Here is a 20,476-nt window from a genome sequence, read left to right as displayed (position 1 = left end):
AGCTGTAGAATACACAATTTAATCTACATATAAAACTGATGTGAGTCCTTAATAATATGCATTCAGTCCATTGCTACATACAATCCTAGTAAAGGGTTTGTCCACCTTCATATGACTTCAGTTTATTGGTTTGTATATGCTATCTTGCAACTTTTTAGAAACTCCATCCTATATCTTCCTAGATCCTTCTGTGCTTTATAGCCATGTATTTTTTTCATCAGAGTATCTGTCACGGTGCTGGCAGTTCCCAGGAAGGAACCACTTGGCTGGGGTAGATAACACCATGTCCAGCTAAGTGGCTTAGTCCAGAAAGGGCCGATAGTGAGGTACAAGCTGAAGTCAAAGGATTGGAAAATGTATAATAGTGGAAGACAAATCAGAGGTCAAAGGATTAGAGAAGGTCGAATCGTGATGTACGCCCAACAAAACAAATTTTCTTCAAAGCACAAGAAAAGATCCCAAACAAAACTTTACTTCTGGAAAGGTTTGGTAGAACTGGGGGACTTTATAAAGGCTACAATTAGGCGAGATAAATTATTCTGATTGCAATCAGCTCTTCAGTGAAAAGGTCAAGTCAGAGTAAGGAAAGCCGTCCAGTAGATTGCTGCTCTTAGCAGAGTGCTTATTACAGGAATTGAGAGAAGGTGGTTGTAGCTCATTGTGAATAGTTGTGAACAGTTTATCTGACTGCTGTCACCTGGAGCTAGTGTTGTGAATCCTCACAATAGTTTTCAGATAGCTATCATTTGGTGCAACATTGTGTAACACAGGGCAACAAAGCAACTGTGATAATATAAAGTTAGAGAGGCTTGTTCAAACATTGGTAGTAATTTATTTCAGTGCGAGGTCCCCAGGAGCCTCAAAATAGGCTGCATCTGTTCCAGGGTACTACGATACCTAAATCATCACTGATTTTTGCTTGCACCTCTGATGTTTTACAGCCCGAACATCCCACCGAGACCTATCGTGCATTGCGCTGAATTTAATTGCCCCTAATGTTTTAAACTCATTTTCTGATGTAGACAGTGGGGATATTTTAATTAAAAGGCTACAGTACAAATACATATAGGGGCATATTCAATTGTCGGCAGAAATGCGGACAATCTCGCGGTCCGCGCATTATTACCATTACGGTAATTTTCTCGCTGGATTTCAGCTCGCAGCTCCCAGAGCCGCGAGCTGAAATCCAGCTAACTACCACAGTTATTACGCGGCGGGATTTCCTAACAATTGAATACCCCCATAGAATGGAAGTCATCTGAAAATACATGACTTTGTAATTTTCAAATCTATGTACAAGGGATATTGATTAACACTAAGAACATCAAGAGTTAACAAAGTTAGATCATTCAAGTTCCCTCCTTTGTGTGTGTTAATTAATATGAGATGATCTTAGTCAAGCACTGAACCGTTTCCTGATTTACAATAGAATCTTAAGTTTATCTGAGTGGAGATAACATTTATTGTTAATCACTTATAATCCAATTACAACCAGCTATGTATTTAAACGCCGTATTATTTATGCTTTACATATCTTTGTAAGTGTTTACATGTACACTTTGCCTTGTTGCCCACTACAGCACACATCCATCTAACTTTACACAATATTAGGTCATATTGATGTATCACACTGATAGGAGTTAAGAGACACTACACTGAAACATTATGCATTAAAATCGGCACGTCATGTGGTTCTTTCTGAACAAATGGTAAGAATGTTTCATAGATGCTTTATTCAGAAGGTATGCATGGTAATACAGCCAACTGGGCACCGTTTCATGGAAATCCATGGCTGATATTTCATTTAATTTGCAACCAGTATGTCCCTTCAAATAAATGTAAATAGATGCGAGTGCAGGTATACTTTGAGGCATGAAAATGTATTGGCCTAGGTTATGTTACAAAGATCTCACTACCTTAGTACATTGTCAGCTCATAATAATTCAACCTCCAAACTGGCAGCCTCCGGTGGCACAAGGTCTTATAACAGTGCTTGGATGTCCATTATAGGAGAACTCCTGGCAAATTAAATATTTTATCAAGAAAATACCCCATCCTACATCGAGTTGAACCACAAGAGCCAAATATCTGGTGCATGTATGATGGAGCATCTACATGTGTCAAAAACTGTTGCTTATCCAAACATAAAAGCCTACAGGAGTTTTAAAGGACCGGCTCTGTACTGATGGGTTGACAATGCTGCTGATTGGACGAACTGTGCTGTCCAATCAGCTGCATCCACAACTTTCCAGGAGAGACTGCTCTTTCAAACAACGGTTACCAGTGCTGGCAGGAGTGAGACCCTCAACACTGGAGATACAGTTTGGAGGCCGAGGGTTTATTGATAAGTAGTATGCATGAAGGAAGTTTAAGTGTGGTTTAAAATGTGACTGGGAAAGAAGAAAAAAAACCAACAATCAAATAAAAGAAAAGTTTTTGAATTTAGCAAAAGGGTGAAGAAATATCTTCAGTGTAGATTAGTAATCTTTTTAGACTAAATAAATGTTTAAAACAACAAACATGTTTCATTTGCTTGGAGCCCTTTAAGCAGAACATTAGAAAGGTAATCAGGTAGTGATAGATCACATTTATAAAATACACGTTCATGAATAGATATGAATTCACTCTCTGCATTAGAATGCACTTACCTTGTATAGTGGATCTCGATAGAACCTCACATTCCTGACTCACATCGTTATACTGTGGTTGAATAGTTTGCTGAACAACCATTTACAACAAAAACATTAGCACACCATAGTCTTTAATCATCTTCTACAAAAATCTCACTTGTCTGTTGATAAAGAATAGTACTTTAGGGAATATTAATGCATGTCTGCCCTTAGTTTACCTTCATGCTGATTGAATGTTTTAATTTTTGATTTGCCAGTGAACACTTTTACTGTTCTATTCTTTATTATTAAATAAAATGTGAAAAAGTTAACCTGTACTGTCCATTCTCCTACATCTTCTTAGGTGCAGAACCTGAAGGTTTAGGGGGCTCAGATTTCAGAGCACACCATATTAAAGTGACTTGCAGTGCATCCTGCAATGGACAGTTATTAGCAATGCCTTACAGCTGCTGCAATAGGGCCTATGACAACTGCTCCCAATGCAGAAGTTACTGGCATAGAACTATGACACTTCTGCTAGTAAGGGGATGAGGGACAAATTTTCGTTAAAGGAGACCACATAAAAAGTAATTTTTTAACAGATGGAAGTGGACTGTAAAGCAGAGTACACACCTATTCAATCTTACTTCAGATGCCATTTCTGTAATGATTTTACCAACAACTGAAACTACCAATAATCATACAGATATAGGTGTACACACGTACACGATTTGCCTTCAGATCTGTGCTCTTCATCAGTCATAACCATCTGCTGAAAAGATGTTGACCACACTCTACAGGTATCTGCCTACACTGCTGGACGTGAGTGCTTACACACTTCCACATTTGCCTGACATCGTTCCATCGCTGATTGTGATTTTTAGTCCGATTATAAAATGAAACGATACGATGTGCCTTAGTGCTATAAACCAGGATCGTGGGAGTGTACACACTTGCAATATCTGACCAAATGTTAGTTTAATGTGTGATCTGCACGATAATTGCATTAGTGTGTACCCTGCTTAAGAATACAATATTGTACATTGTATCTGAATATTATTGATAGACAGTTAGGACACTGCACTTTGGATAATACGGACACATATAAAACAATTAAACCACTTTCAAAAGTGATTTTTTAAAATAGATTTTAGTGTTTAAACTAATCTTGTAGTAAACGATCTATTGTGAATTAATGCACAAAAACCCCATGGTTTTATAGAAATAAAATTTCACTTTATTGAATTAAGGTTGTGATATAATGGAAACAATAAGATGAATATTTGTATGTTGTTATAGTTTAAATAAAAAATATGTAAACAGAACAGTTGTTGGATAAAAAAAATAGTTTCTGAAAAAAGCAAAACAAAATGAAAAAACAAAAACAAAGCAAAGAACGAAGATCAAGAGTAAGTTTGCAATATTAAAAGTTAATTATGCTGTTATGGTCCATTATGCTCCTGTAATTAGCCAGCAATTTCTTGTATATTGCAAGGGTGGTCACAGCCCTCTTTGCCACTTTCACTGAGCCCATACGCTTGAAAGTAAAATTCTACTTGGGCGTATAAATCAGAACAGTACAATTACAACCTATGTGATCTTGGAGAACAGGTACACACTGCCAGTACATCATTGTCCTACCCATAAATAACAGAATTGTGTATAAAAGGGAATAGATTCAAATGTCTGATCTTAGTATTTACAAAATAAACATTTATTTCCCTAAATGTTTTTAGCAGCGTGAATTCAGGTTCCAATACTTTTCTTTGCTTCCATTAGTGTCAACAAGTAAAGAGATTCCACTTAAACCATAACAGCATAGTAACAAATAATCACAGGAACAAAGGCTTCCATAGCATGGATTCTCAGTGAAATCCCAACTGTTACCGTGGTTCAGTACTTCTCATGACCCCTGATGTTTAATTTTTGTTTTTAAGATGTTTAATACTATAAGAAACTAGATTATGTACTATCCTATAGTAATCAAATATTAATTAGGACACTATTCTCACAGTGACATTGTTTACAGGGTGATTAACACACAATGATTAAGAATTACTACCTTTAATAGTGTGTTGCTGAAAATTAGCAGCGTATTTCAAGCAGATGCTTCTGGACTCAGTGGAAAGCGTTATGGCTTCACTGTAGCTGAAAATCAGTGATAAAAATGGGCAAAATAACAGACAAAACAACATATTAGGGGATTTTAAGAAACAGAAACAAAGTCGCTTTCATGAATAACCATATTTTAATATAATTTATAAAAACATTCTTCATTTCACACTAAAATGAAACACCGCTGTGTAAACGAGATAGTATGGTCATGTCTGGGCTTTCCTCAGGTGATACAAATCTTCCACTTAATCTCTTTTAAGATACTCTCCATGACCCTCATTATAAGAAGTGACATTTATTAACATATTCAAGCAAATGTTCAAGACAAAGTAGTACAACGGAGAAGTGGCATTTTCACTGCGGTTTAACATTGTGCAATTAAGTTATGACTATGAGGCTTGATGACATTATTAACTGTCATACCAGTCCAGGAACAGTAAGGAAAATGAACACATTACTAAGAAGAAAAGTATCCATACCCGGAAGCCTGCATTATTCTTAATAGCCTGCAAGACAATAGAGACAGGGATGAGAAGTGCCACAACAGCCAATATACTTACTCACATATATAATACAGGCAAATTGTAAAATACAAGCATTTGATAGACGTATATTACGGGTACTCTTTATGTGTTTCATGATTGAGGCCCATCTTTTCGTGCACCTAAAATAATTATTTAAGTCATTCAACGGTCTCCCCTTTTATTTATTGGAGCAGTCACTGATCCAGGTTGTGTGCATATCTCTACTTTTGCCAATGGTAGAAAAGATATAATCTATGTAAAACATGACAACTGGAATTCACGCTATAACCCGCAGGCGCGCACAGGAAGCGAGGGGCCTGCTCCAAAGTGTAGCTCGTTCTATGGCTATCAGAGTTCTGCTTAGTGTTTGGGGTGAGGTTCAGGCTATGCTGGACTTTCTTTCTTACAAATTGGAAAGGCGGTGGGGTTGGGGTGGAGTAGAGTTTATTAGATCAGAGTAGGGCTGGGCTAATTTAGCCTTTGAAATCCCGAACCGAAACCGTGACTCTAACCTAAATGACTTCATGAGAAAAAGAAAAAAAAATGGATTTGAAAATGACAAGCGCCTCTTGTGAGTAAGCAACAGGGTGATACAGCGGATGCCAGTTTTCATGCAAGTCTGTCATACAATAGGTCCATTTTATGCTCTAGTTGCTAAACTCTCAGACTAAATATCTGCACATGGTATTTCTCCATACTATTGCCTTTCATTAGATTTTACAGTGTACCTGTTGCCTGCACACTGTGGTTACCGGCAATTTGTGGGCTGGATCAATGTGTTTGAGAACAAAGCCAATCAATTCTCTAGGAATTAGTGACATCACCTGAACACTTTCTGTCACTGGTCCAGTGATGTCGCTAGTTCCTAGAGAATTGACAGAATGCATCGGAATCCTGTAAACCTCTGGTATAGGTTTTAGTGAATTCACAGGCTACAATAGTAATACAACACAATCACAATAACGAAGATGAGCTTTGTAAAACAAATGTAATAGAAACTGTTTCTTTCCTAATAAAACAAAATGACAAAACATTAAAAACTATGATTAGTTTTGCATTAAGCGAATAAATAGTAACATTTTAATCCTGGAAATATTTGATTTAAATCGGTAACCAAGCTAGCTATAGATAAACCAGATAAGTTAATAACTGTTAGGTGTCTCCTATCGGCTCAGAGATTCTACAGACGGACACGACACGGCAAGGTGATAGAGTTATTATCACACTGGGGATCATAAGTATATAGCTGTATAGACACAGCTCTTCGGGCTAGGACAGCTGTCAGGATTACACTGCTGTACTAATCCATCAAAACTGCATCTCCCCTTCACCATTCTTTAACATGATTCAGAAAACGCTTTTAGAAAAAAACTGGATGTGAAATTGTATGTATTATCTATACTATTTTTATATAACATGAATGTTTTTAACCCAATGCTAAAGCCTCTGCAGACAAAGGATATGTCAACTATCCAGAAAATGATGTGGAAAAGCTTTGTTATAAGGGAGAATTTGAAAGTCATCAGTAATAGCTGATTATTGTACCTAGACTGGTAGACATACAACGGTTCCAAGACGAGATTACATAGAATAGTACGTTAGGTCTCCATTGTCAATGTCGATCAGACGATACCAATACATACAATGATGTCTGTAGACATTAAATAGACTAACAGGTATCGTGGGCAATGCACATAGCGGGCCACAAATGAAGAATGGGAAATAGATTAATACTGGAGTACTTACTAAAATAGAATAAAAAAAACCCAAAAAAAAAAAAACCCTGCACGTGGGGCAGGATGCCTGCCTGCATAATGCACATACAATGTTAAAATAGATTTCTACTTTTCTAAATTATCAAAAAAGGGTTTGCCAACAGATCTGCATTAGAAAAATTGAAAATATAGCTTTTATTCAAAGCTCCATTAACTCCTTCCTTTTTTTAGTACATGAATACTTGCTGAATCTTATTTGTATAGGATACCTCTGGTATTAGGGGCAAGTAAAACAAAATGATGAAACAATGCACGGTACATACATTTAACATATCTACTGTCCTATATCACATTCTATTTATTTTATGTTTATAAGAACACAGGTTGAAGAATCTGTCTGTGCAGCTGAATGAATCTTACTTGGTTATAATCAGGGTTTCCCGTTTTAAGGGTTTATTTGTTTTAGAGGAAATATGTATTTATTATTCCAGTTTATGCACAGACATGAAATCTGTTTTTTTTTCCAGTTTTAAAAAAATAAATATACCATTGAAAAATAATGATACCACCATATAATTAGGACTTAATTTTGGGGCAAGGGTGCCAGGGGAGAGGCGAAGGCGCCAGGGGAGAGAGGCACAAGGGCGCCAAGGGAGAGAGGCACAAGGGTGCCAGGGGAGAGAGGCACAAGGGTGCCAGGGCACAAGGGTGCCAGGGGATAGAGGCGAAGGCGCCAGGGCACAAGGGTGCCAGGGGAGAGAGTAGAGGGCGCCAGGGCACAAGGGTGCCAGGGGAGAGAGTAGAGGGCGCTAGGGCACAAAGCACCATGCTGCTTCCATCACCTTATAAATACAACTGTGCTGGTGTGAGAAGTAGTGTAGACTGATCTGCAGCTCACACAAGCTCCACAGAGGAATTACATTTGAGTCTTGGATTATACCAAAAACCGGATATCCAAGTAATAATGGATCCTATTATGTAGCTATCTTCTTGAACAGCTTGTAAAGGGATGTATGATAATTCGATGTTCTAAGAAAGGTACTGCCATTCTCCCTGTGTATGTACAATGTAAACGCAGCAATTCAATGTTTATTTTTTTTTATAGACTAAATTTCCAAGAAAGAGATGTGTGTCTGACTAATTGGGTTTGAAATGTGTGTAAATAGAGAGCGTTGCTGTTGTGGCGTGGAACACAGAGCTATTGTGCAACAAGTAGGAAACAACAACAACATGAAAACACCCCCTCCTGCCCCACATACACCAGCAATTACAGCACAAACAGACAAACCTCACGTATGTCTTCATTTCCTTCTCTGATATTTTCTGTGGCGCTCACGACCAGCTGATGGATATTGTCAATGTCTGTTTCCTGGCAGATGAAAAGTATGGAAGCAACATTAACCCTGGAGAGTTCCGGTGCATTATTATTAATATTCCAGTGAATCTGCCCTCAAGCTCCACAGCAATCCAACTAACTTACCTTCCACTAGCAATGACTCAATCTAGAGAATGTAAATTTAATTTAAGACACAAGTATGCTTTAGAAAAATGAAAATGCATCTATCTGAAACATGCACTACTAAAGGGAAGGTCAACCCCCACCAACATTGTCCTAAGAAAAAGGAGGAACAGATTACATACAGAGAGAGTCGTAATGAAGAAATTAGCGGGCACTTCATTCGTTAAAAGGATGTTATGGGGAAAACAAATGTTATATTTAATAATCAATGCCACAAAATAATTTTTTCCCCCTTTGTTATTGACTTGGAATATATGTGTCTGCACCATAAGTCACTTTGTTCTTGAGGCAGTCACCTGGTAACTTGGTTTAGACTAAAGCTGGCCACAATTTGTCGTCCGATTTGACCCGAAAACTCCCACTGGGAAGGGAAGAGGGACTGCACTACCTGCCAAAGATGGCTAACGACGATCAATAACTCAGACCCAAAAACGCAGCTGGATAGTAATTGCTGCACTAATGTTCAGTGATCAGGCTGGATTTTTTTAATGTGTGGCCACTTTAAAGTTACTACAAATTGTTATACTGTAGATGCCTCTTTGTACAAAATTAAAACGGTTTACCATTTCATTGCTGGAATCACTGTACTGCAAACACAAGTATACCCACTTTAAAATCAATAATGCACTATCACTGTAGGTTTACGATGGGTGACTGGCCTTAAAATCATAGCTGCTGTATAATCCAGAACCCCAGGAACACAGGGAGGGACCATTATTAGATGAACGGTAGGCAAGTAAAAAACTATGTAGTACAGTGCTCTCCTCTTTATATCCCTCCCTCCTTTCAACTCACCACATATTTTTTCTGCCCAAAGATTTTTTTCAAATGTATTAGTTCCACTATAGCTCACTCTCTTTATAATGCCATCCTATTAGAACCAGTTTTGCCCTGTGCTTTTAAGCTGGATTTATAAACGTAGAGCATTGAACTTGTAAGTGGAGCCGTTTCACCCAGCACTAAAGATATCCCATCAATTGCAGTAAGCTGAAATATGGTTTATAAAGACTCTAATCATGGTCCATCATCATTTTGATTTCATCAGTCTATACTGTATGCTTGATAAAAGTAAAACATAAAAAAAAAAGTGACTATATACATTTACACAACAATTTGTAGAAATCAGATAAAATATCAATACATAAAGTATTCATGTCAATGAATAGTTACCAAACTGATGCAAAATATAAAACAGTATAAATATAGTATAGTAATACAGTATAAATATGCTATAGACCACGGCACCAGATATTAGTTGACGATTCTAGGGCAAGTTAAGCGGATAGCAAAAAGTGCGATGTTGGATTGTGTGGCCCCCAAAATAGAAACAATGTCTGATAATAATCTGAAATAAAAGGGATCATTGTCTAGTATGATGGAAAATGGTTGGAAGCCGACTGCTATCAGCCTGCGTGGGTGTCATCTGAAACCCACAGCAAACATTTAATTGCCCCCCCCACCCACATTTTTTATAATATTATTTCAGTGACAGTAGAACTAATGTCTGCCTCCAGCAAGTCGTCAGATGGAGAGAGACAAGAAACAGGAGAAGCGAGAGCAGTCTATTAGTGCAGCAGCTTCATCACCTGCAGTGATGAACAGTACTTTTACATGCCCAATCTGTTGGTAGCGCACTTACTACCAATAAGGGATTCATTTAGTAGTGCTACACAGAAAAAAAACAAAACACTTTTAGCATTAAAAAGCACATAGCTCAATACCCCCGACAGAGAAAGGAAACGGTTTGATGCAGTAATTAGCAAAAGCGTTATATGCCAGATGTCCGATCCTGCAACTGCAGTCAGTTTAACCATTTACTCTACATCCATACACTACAGGATAATGCTTACCAACCAAGGCCTTCCTTGACTATACATATTATATTTCCTGCTCAAGCAGGATGTGTGCCTCAAGCAGACATTAAGCATCACCATCTACTTATATAGCACCACCAATTAAGCAGCGCTGTACACCATTTCGGGGGACACTCCCCCCTCCCCCTTTTTCTGGTGTTGTGTGTGATAAATGTTCAAGAGCCTATTTTAGACACATTTATAAACAAACATTATAAATTCCCATCTGTTATCTTGAGATACCCTTACAATGTTATTTATCTGTCCTGCTGAGCACAAGATTATCGATCAAAATTACCAATATTGTCCATGTGCTGTTATAGCAGGCCCGATACGACAGCATATGTGGTCCAACAACGACCCCACTTCCCCAATAATCTGATCAATACAACAGATATGTTGGTACATGCAGCAGAGAAATGACTTCTATAGGCCAGTCGGTGTGGTTATATTCTGACAGCACTAACCAGCCCCTATGACACCAGAAGAGATACAGCCTGAGCACAGATTGACAAAACCTCATGCAACATGGCAACTTTGGAGCTCGCCCAAACTGTTCTCCGAACCATACTTGAACCAAGTGTCAGGATCATATCGCACAATCAGGGAGGTCCTAAGAGATGACGGCACATGTCCAGATGTCTTACTAACCTGCTGGAGCACCTTCTCTGTGAATATCTCTTGAAGCCTGGATATTTCAACCACCTTCCCTTCTATTTGCCTGCAAAAAAAGCAAATAAAAAGAATGAGTTTTCAGTAACATTAATAAAGTGGAACACAATAACACTGCTAAGATTTGTATCTCAGGATCAAACGTATTTAAGAAACTAAACTGTGCACTGAGAAATGTTTCTACTTTGTTAGAGTTCATATAGTTTTATTAAATTAGCTTACTGGACGTTTTTCAAACACTTACTGAAGCAAAAAAATAAATAAAAATGTATTCCTAATTGCACAAGACACAGAAGTCTTAGGTAAAAGAAATTGTGACACATCTATAAACACGTCTCCTAATCATTGCAAGCTCCTTACAAAGCCTAAAACATGAAGTCTGAGGGGCCGATTCAATTCTGCCACGAATAACGCGGCGTTCGCAGTATTACCCTTAATACGGTAATTCCAACGCTGGATTTTTACTCGCGGCTCAAAAAAAAATCCAGGTTAAAATTACCGCATTAATGGTAATACTGTTAACGCTGCGCTATTTGTGGCAGATTTGAAATCGGCCGCCGAGTGTCTAACTAAGACACTGATTTTTGTAGATACCTCTACTTACTGCAGAAGTGCATTGTGCATTTGTCATAGACAAATCCCGGTGTGCTTCGTCACTGTATGAAGAGAATGTACGTCAATAAATAAAAATGGGTTACTGACAGACACGCATGACAATAAAAATGTCCAATTCCTCCACTACAATAAAGATAAATATTGTTTCAGCTCTGATAACTTTACGCTCTTAAAACCTACATCAACCCATTTATAATGCTTACCACAAGGTAATTGGTACAAAAATGAAATATATATATTAAAACTATTATACGTTATAACACCAGCCTTGCTGATGACACCAGTTTGACTGGCGCGCTAAAGAGTTAGAAAGACATTATGTGTAGGTTGTATTAAATTGTAGGCCGAGTGGTTTTGTAGCTATATAAAAATGAAAACACAACAAAATTTCACACTGTGCACAAAATCTCCAATGCAAACAAAGACACAAGTACAAATACTGCTCCACAACATTGCAGCTGACAATTGTTTGCATTTGTTTTAATGGAAAAGACAAAACCAGCAAAGTTGAGGATTAAGGTTCCCCACGTTTGTCAACCTCCCATGTGTGGTAACCGCTGCTAAATCCTTTGCTGCACATACAAATCACATTATTAAGAATTAAGTCAATAAGTGTGAATTCAAAATAATGTTATATATTGTCTCTCTTTAAAATGAACTGGGACTCGCAGTCCTGCCTGATGTTGGAAGAACAGCCACCGATATTGGCAAAAGAACATTCCATGACTCAAGTTCTCAATGTTCCACACTCCATGTACAAAAGAAACACCACCCACATCATCCTATTATTAGCACTTCAGTCACGTGTTCAGCTAGGTTTCCCTTAATAGGAGCCATAAATTATCCTCTTACTGAAGCAGACGGCACAAATGTAATGCTTTTATACAGGTGAAGCCATTTAGGTTTATGAAGATGAAATGGAGGGGACATGATTAATGCTCTACAATTAGCAGGTTCTTTGGAGTATCAGGATGATGGAGAATGGAACAGAGCAGTGTACAGGTTACATTATCCTGCTTATACAGTGACATAAGTGACTGGTAATGAGGGCAAATGAACAGACAATCATGACTGATATATTGCGGGGTCCGTACAGTAAAACCGAGACAACCTAGACATAAAGTCATGTAGCGCACCTTCTGCATGTGGCAGTGTGGATGGCTGCAGACCACTATGCATTTCCTCTATACCTTCCCATGAAGGTAGGAACACATCCTCCATCCTTTGCTACATCTTTATGTACATTGCCATGTGCCAATATGTGAATCGGAGAGTATGTTGGCATCGGAATCAGTGATACCGATGCCTGCGCTCAGTTCACTATACCGTGCGTACAGTCAGCAGACTGCTGCAAAGCACAGAATACTATAGATAGCCAAGATGCTCAGCGCAAGCAGTGCTGGTCCTCCTCCTTCCGAGACCAGTGCCTGCGGTGTTTCACTCAATCAATTTCACAAGGTTACTAGTGAAAAAAGTATAGTAGATTGTCTGCAGTGGGGCTGTGTGAAGAGACAGTTTAGAACCTCCTCATTTATATTTGGTAATGCTCATGTAACCGTAGATATTTTCATCCAATGCATATAGCTAGAAGCTATGCTGCTTAATTGCCTATGACTCTTTCCTAAAGAATCAATTTGGTGGCAAAAAAACCCAAACCCAACAAACCAGGTTTTCTAGATTTTACTTGTGTACTTTTCCAATCAACTTGTACTGGTCTGAATAGACAATAGAGGGTCTAACAAGAAACGGTCATACTGACAGATGACACTGTGGAGTACTCAATTAAGCCAAAGACCAAATGAGAGTGTGTGAAATCCATATCTGACCCAAGGGGGGAGGAGATGCCCAGGACCACGCCATGGGCTGTAGAGCACTTGTTAATGCCCTAAAATTCACAGATAATTATTTACATCTGAACTGTCCAACTGACGGCTCATCAATCAGCCTATTGCAGGAGGGCATTGGCAGATATATGGAGGGCATGAGCTGTATGTGGTGTACATGGGACAGTATTTAACGCAAAATACTGACCTTTCCACATTACCATGCCAAGAAAGGCACACTAGGTAAGATCCTCTTGCACCATACCACAATATTTAATTCTTCCTGACCTACATGTCATGCATTATGCACTGGATACATGCATTTTTACAGATCACACATGCTATTTAAAGTTTTTGCTTTTCTGAACACCATGTTTCCCAGCCTTCCACCATGTAGGGCCAAAAGATGTGACCTGTCACAGCACCCATTTACATGTGAAGAGCACAAAGGATTTGTTACATTATAATGAACACTCTTAATAAATGCTAGCTGCACTCATACAGGTTTTGCCCATTCTAGCAGGAACACTTTAATGTAATTAATTGTACTTAAAGAGCTGAGAACACAGACATTAATAGAAACAGGTTCACACTCGTTTCACCGGGATGGCCAAGTAGACTTGAATTCTTACAATACACAGTGGTAGAAACAATAATGATAAGCAGGACAATCTGACCTAATGACGGGCACAGCCCACCCACTCAGGGAAGAGTAGTGTCGCATTCGGTTGTCATGGAGACAGGCTTTGTTTAAAAATACCTGCACGTATGTCATATTCTTATTGATGCCAGTTACATTCAGTACTTACTGCATCCATACCTTATCAGCACTACACTCAGAGACCTCATCACCGTGCAGGTCAGCTATAAGTGGCTATACACAAAATAACAAATCTATATATCTAAATACATTAGAGACTGTACAAAGAAGGGCAACTAAAATGGTGCAAGGCAGACAGCACAAAAACCTACCCAGAAAGACTGAAAGACCATAATATGAATAGTTTGTAGCAGAGAAGAGAACAGGGGGGGAGGGGGGGGCATGATAGAAACTTTCAAATATATCAAATGTTTTATCAAGGTGCAGGAGGGAAACATCCTTTAAAAGAAGAGAAGTACACGAACACGAGGACAGGCACCGAGACTGGAGGGAAGTAGGTTCAGAGGAATTAGAGGAAAATCTACTTCACAGAAAGGGTAGTGGATAAGTGTAATAGCCTCCCATCGGAGGTGGTAGAAGCGAATACAGTAGAGAAATTTAAACATGCCTGGTATAGACAAATAGAGTTTGAGGTTACCATAGGGTAAAAAAAAATAAAAAAAAATGGGCAAGATGCGCCGCTTATCTACCGTCAAATTCTAAATTTCTATAGCTTACCAAATTTAGTCTACAAATCATTCCTATAGGTTAGATTTTTTTGTTTATTGTTGTTGAATTTATCCTCCTAAAAATAAAACAAGAGAAACCTTGTCGAAGTCAGATAATTGGGTATGGTCATTTAAATTATCCATCAATCAGATTGTCTATGTCCGAAATTATGCGACTAGTACGCTACGGCGTGGAGGAGCGTAATCAACCGCAACACGTGCAAACACTTACACATTTACACAAACACATACTTTTGTAATTAGCTCATATTAAAATTAGTTTGAACACAGTTATTTGTAATGAAATGTAGCAGAGGTTATGGTTATTAGAATGTTATGTACACATTAGTGAGATCTAAGGTTCAGGTCACAGGAAACCTATCATGTCTGGTATCATTCTAACCCCCTATTTATTCGCAGATGTCCGGTCCATTCATCTAAAGGATCGCACCTTGCGTATGCTAGTTATGGATAAGGAATAAATGATCTGAATGGTGTTGTCTGTGTAATGTAAATAGACCAGTTTGAACTAGTTCGTGGTGGGAAGATCAGTATGCATCTTCTGGAGAGCTGACCCCCACCCTTGGAGGGCATCATTTGAACTGGCCAATGACCTGCATTACACTGGATCTTCCTGAAGCCTGAACCTATGGAAACATGCCAAATCATCTGCATTGTGTTCACTGCATCACTGACTGTATATAAGCAGGGGTTCCGGGACCAGTATTCAGTCTCTCTGACCACAGACTTCAGGACTGAATGACTGTATTGATGGATCCAGGGCGCATGCTAAGTAACGGCTGTACTTATTTTATTTGGATTGTTACACTGCTACTTTTTGCTATTAAATCACATTGTGCTTTGGAACCACATCACTGGAAGTGGACAATCGTTATTGGCTAGCGACTAGACACACATAACCACTTGAACAGTAATCTGCAAGCCCAAATTTTGATCATTAAAATATTGTTCCATGCAAAAATTATTGCATCCAGTCCTTCACTATACGCTATTACTGTGCTCTTTATGAGGGCTCGTGTTGGAGGTGTACCGATAGTGGAATAGCATATCCCTATACAGATACAAATATTACAATGAGCATAACTATTTAACTGGACGGTGGAAATCTAACAGCTAAACTGTAAGGCACATCAACAGGATTTGCATCCATTTACCCACAGCAGTTATCAAACACTAAAATGTTTTATTATTTTTTTTGTTAGTGAGCGAGAAACAAGATGGTATTGATTTATTTACCCTATGGGGTATTCTACCCTCCGTTTATTTTAGTTTATTGGCTTGCGCATGTTTTTCTGCACTTTCTATTAAATACATTCCGGTTTCTGTGTTTTCCAGCAGTGCCTTTATATAATCAGGCAAACCGGTTTTGCTTTTCTTGTTCTTGAGATACAACACAGAGCTGATCTCTGAAAACAAACGCAAATGTGGAGAACACAGCAGAACTAACCAACATTACTGCCCAAAAAAATCACAGAAGAGAGCAAGCAAATCCTTTAGTACAAGTTGCACTAGGCTGCATAAAAGTATCATACGAAAGTGGACAAGTCATTTAATTTACCAGTAAACCAGGTTTTGTGTTATACCATAGTATACTAACTCTCTGAATATATATTTAGAAATGAAAAGGTGACTAAAAGTAAAATAAAAATACAAATGTCTCTGAAAGCTTCCCACACAGACGTTAAGATGGGTATACACCTATGCAGTCTTACTTCGGATGTGATTTCTGTTGCGATTGAAAGTCACAATGAGCATGTCAATTCATGAGTACACACCTACACAATTTTCAGCAGATGGTTATAAGAGATGCAGATCTCAGATCTGATGGTAAAGATTGTGACTCTGTACACTTTACAGATATAAAGAGGGAATTGACAGGAGAGATGGACAGCCAGTCCTTAGTGCATACACACTTTCACATTTGTCTGACATTGTTCCATCGTTGATCATGATTTTTAGTAAGTTCATAAAAGCATATCAAATGATGCAATGTATTTTGGTCCGAAAAAACAAGATTGTGGGAGCATACACACTCGATAACTGCATAGGTGTGTACCCAGCTTAATGCTTTCCACAAACACAGTGATCTTGGGTAGTACATTCAACCAAGTGTGTGAACAGACTACCCAATCGGATGCGTGGTTGTCAAAGGCATCTGATCGAATTTGGGAGATCCAGGTCAAAATAATGACCTTTTCTTGCTGTAATCAACCCAGAAGTCCAGGGGTCCTTGCCTTGCAGTTCAGTGTGGAGTTTGAACTACCACATGAAGGCAATTTGGGCACACATTGAAGAGCTTTATGTTGTATGATACTGTGTGACCTTGTCACCCACTATACTGCAAGCATAGTCCTTCGATAGAGTAACTGCTAGACAAGTCTTGGGTGCACAGGAAAAAAAGCCTTTACTTCATATATCTCAAGTTTAGATAATCTCCTGTAAACATTACATAATTAATTGGCAAGTTTATCAGAGGTTTTTACATAAACATGCATACATGTTTGGCTTAATGGCATTAATAAAATGGTGAATGCTCCCATTATGAACCACAACCAAAAATAATGTTTAATATCAATTTTAAGGTCATTAAAACATTCAGCAAAAAGACACTTACACAAGATATTCCCCATAGAAAACTGTATTACTCTGCATTCTGAGAATGAGTTGCTGTTTTTGGAGATCGAATATAGATTTATGCTTTTATTTTTTACAATGGCATCTAGTAGTGATATTACCATGAATCACAATAGCAATAAATTATGTAAGAAGTGTGTAGTAAACAACCTTGCCGAGAATCATAACGGACATCGTACCCCTGCCGTTTGAGAGATACTAAAGCCCAGCAACTCTAATGGCTGGAGAATTTTACACTTCAAATTCATAAGATACATAGTGACCTGTTTTGGCACAGAGCAGTGATTGGTCAGAATTCTCAGTGCATTACTTGCCCTATGTGTCGCAATCACAGTGGCAGGAAAATCAGGGTAAAATGAAAAGTAAAAATATAAGGTTACAGCACAGGATTACCTTACTTCATCGAACAGGCTGTTCATCTCGCTGACGAGTCGTTGGTTTTCCTGTTCAAACTGTTGAAAAGAACGTAATTTTTTTTTATCAGTAAATATTTACAAAATACAGGTTTAGCACAATACAGCAGCTGGTCTCAGGGTTTCTCTGGACAGTTACTTTGACTGGCCAAGTAAAAGTTTATAGGGTTTAAATTGCACTCGTAGGCACACTGCACTAATCGTTATGTTTGTGGATCCCTAATATCAATGAAAATCAGACAGTACAAGTACATTCAAATTTTTGGATTACTAATGAAGCAGGCATTACTTTTTGTTCTGGACTAATCATCCATATGCCAGGCCCATATAGGACCTCATTTACAGAACGCTTGATAAGCCACACAAGTGCTGTCATTTTGCTCCCATGAGACTATTGTCCATCCTGTGCACATCAAGGTTCTCACAATTAAAGTCTACTTTAGGGAGATGCATCCGCAATCCGCCAGAAATCCGCCAGCAATCCTAGGTGAGTGGAGAAAGGAACAATCTCAAGAGGAGCATTGGGCAACAGTGTAAATAAATGTCACCACCTCTCATTGAATAAAACTTCTCAGCTTTCTCCTAAAACACTACTTGTTTTATGGCCTCCTTTATAGCTTAAATTAATCATGAGTTTAAAGTTTTGCTTTACATTGGGCAAAGTACCCCAAAAAACTTGCCTCTCCGGTGAGGAAGATGCATCCCACTAAAAATGTAGGACCCAAATTCTGCCAGAGCTAGTGCAGAATATTTTGTTTTATAAATCACTGCAGCAGGCTATAAGAAGAATGTCGGTATTTCACATTTTCTCTTGCTTTTTTTCCCCCTTCAGACTGTTATCAATGATTTATGATTCTGGACTACCATGGCAACCACAGTCACATGACACATGATGTAGGGAGCAGAGGCATTTTGGAATGACACTCTGAGCTCTGTCTGCACTATGACATCCACCTTGTCATCACATAACATGATGAGAGCTGTGAGCCTGTTTCTGTGTTGCTGACAGTGTCTGGCAGCCATTTTTGTTTGCCAACCAGAGAGCTTTTGAAAACGAGATAATGATTTGTAGGAAGACCGCAAAGGAAAAGCTTAAAAAGTACTTAACTTGCTATTTAAAGGAAACAAATGTTCTGTGTGGGATTCCTGCTTTAAGCTAAGGAGGTTAATTATCATCATATAATGTTGAACAGAAACTTGAGACTTTAATCCCTAAATATGACTCAGATTGGTCTTCCAAGTAACAGAAATGGAGCTTTACATTTGGGACAGTATGGTCTGTAGAATGAAAATTCCAGAGCCTCCGCAGACCTACATTCTTTGCAGGATCCTTACAACACTTACGCTTGCCCTGTACCTGACAGAATGGAGACCTAAGTGCTGTTACACGTCGCTGGGTATGGGATCATAAACACATAAGTTTTCCACACGTCACCAATTAAACAAAAGCGTATGGATGCGCAATTTAACAGGTCACACGAAAAGCCACTAATATTAATCACTACCAGTTTAATTCATGCATGCTGAAATGATGAATAAATTGTACGTTAGAAACCATTTACTTCTGCGAGAGCATTTAATGCAGCAAATATTCAGCCAGGGTGTTTGTGGCTGTGTAGCATCAGTTTATACAGAAATACACTTGGTTAAACCTGGGTGGTAGAAAAAGCAAAGTGCACTTGTCACAGCAGTGAGCATTAATCTTTAAAATCAATTTTGCACGCAAGATTGGTCTAGGGGAATAAAACGGATATCCAAAAAGTGCAGAGTGCTCATGCGAAAAAAAAATCCTGGAATGTGGAGGAAGATCTATCAGTCTTCGATAGAACATATAATCTTTATATATCCACTTAGCCCTTCAGCCAGGCGTGACAAGTCATTGGTCTAGTAATATCCATGCAAAGCACAAGACTTGCATATTTCCCTAACAAGTGACAAGATATCACTTAATACACTAGACTTCTGTTCATGTGCACAAGCATAGAGCCTCTGTGACTGATAATTCCATGTTTCAACTGTCCATATCCACCTTTAAAGGAGATTCTTGAAAGTGACCGAGGAGTTCTATTGTAATCAAACAGGAAAGTCTGATTCATTCTACAACCTATTTAGCTGCACGTTATACTATACATAGATGCAATTGGCGATATGTCAACAATACATTACATCCCCACTGTAGAAAATGTATGTGCGTGCAAAGCATTAGATCATCTCTCTGTAATGACTGAAGCATAGACATTACACACACCTGCACTCATACATAGATACGAGTGCAGGTATTGCAGAAAAAAAAAAAATGAGGACCTGTGACGTTGAGAGCTCAAATCAGTGATGGGCAACTTGCGGCCATCTGTGTCTTCACCTGTAGTCCAATATTATATATTAGTTATTATTAAACTATTAGTTATAGTTTGTAACACTTAGATAGGTGTGTGAAAGAAACATCTCTAATAATATGTGAGCAGACATTCTAAGTGAAGCGAGCATACAATGATCTTTGTATTAGCAGACCAACTTTAGTTCCAACTATGTTTTATGTTTCATATAAAAAGGTGTGCAAGAATCTCCACCACTTATTGGTCATGACATTACACA

General features: G+C 38.4%; 1 protein-coding gene across 2 annotated transcripts in view; it reads right to left on the bottom strand.

Annotated features, from left to right (window-relative positions):
* Window positions 1-4,838: 4,838 nt before the first annotated feature.
* The window catches only part of STX18 (syntaxin 18), a 108,037-nt gene continuing 92,399 nt past the window's right edge, over window positions 4,839-20,476 (bottom strand). For both annotated transcript variants that reach the window (XM_075194652.1, XM_075194653.1), the window contains exons 8-11: window positions 17,862-17,920; window positions 10,987-11,056; window positions 8,252-8,332; window positions 4,839-5,230 (exon numbers count right to left, since the gene is read on the bottom strand). In XM_075194652.1, coding sequence (XP_075050753.1) covers window positions 5,135-5,230; window positions 8,252-8,332; window positions 10,987-11,056; window positions 17,862-17,920 — 306 coding nt within the window. In that variant the 3' untranslated portion in view covers window positions 4,839-5,134. The remainder of the gene's footprint in view (window positions 5,231-8,251; window positions 8,333-10,986; window positions 11,057-17,861; window positions 17,921-20,476) is intronic.

This window comes from Mixophyes fleayi, chromosome 1 (genome assembly GCF_038048845.1).
Source record: "Mixophyes fleayi isolate aMixFle1 chromosome 1, aMixFle1.hap1, whole genome shotgun sequence".
Taxonomy (NCBI): domain Eukaryota; kingdom Metazoa; phylum Chordata; class Amphibia; order Anura; family Limnodynastidae; genus Mixophyes; species Mixophyes fleayi.
This window is presented reverse-complemented; position numbering and strand designations above follow the sequence as displayed.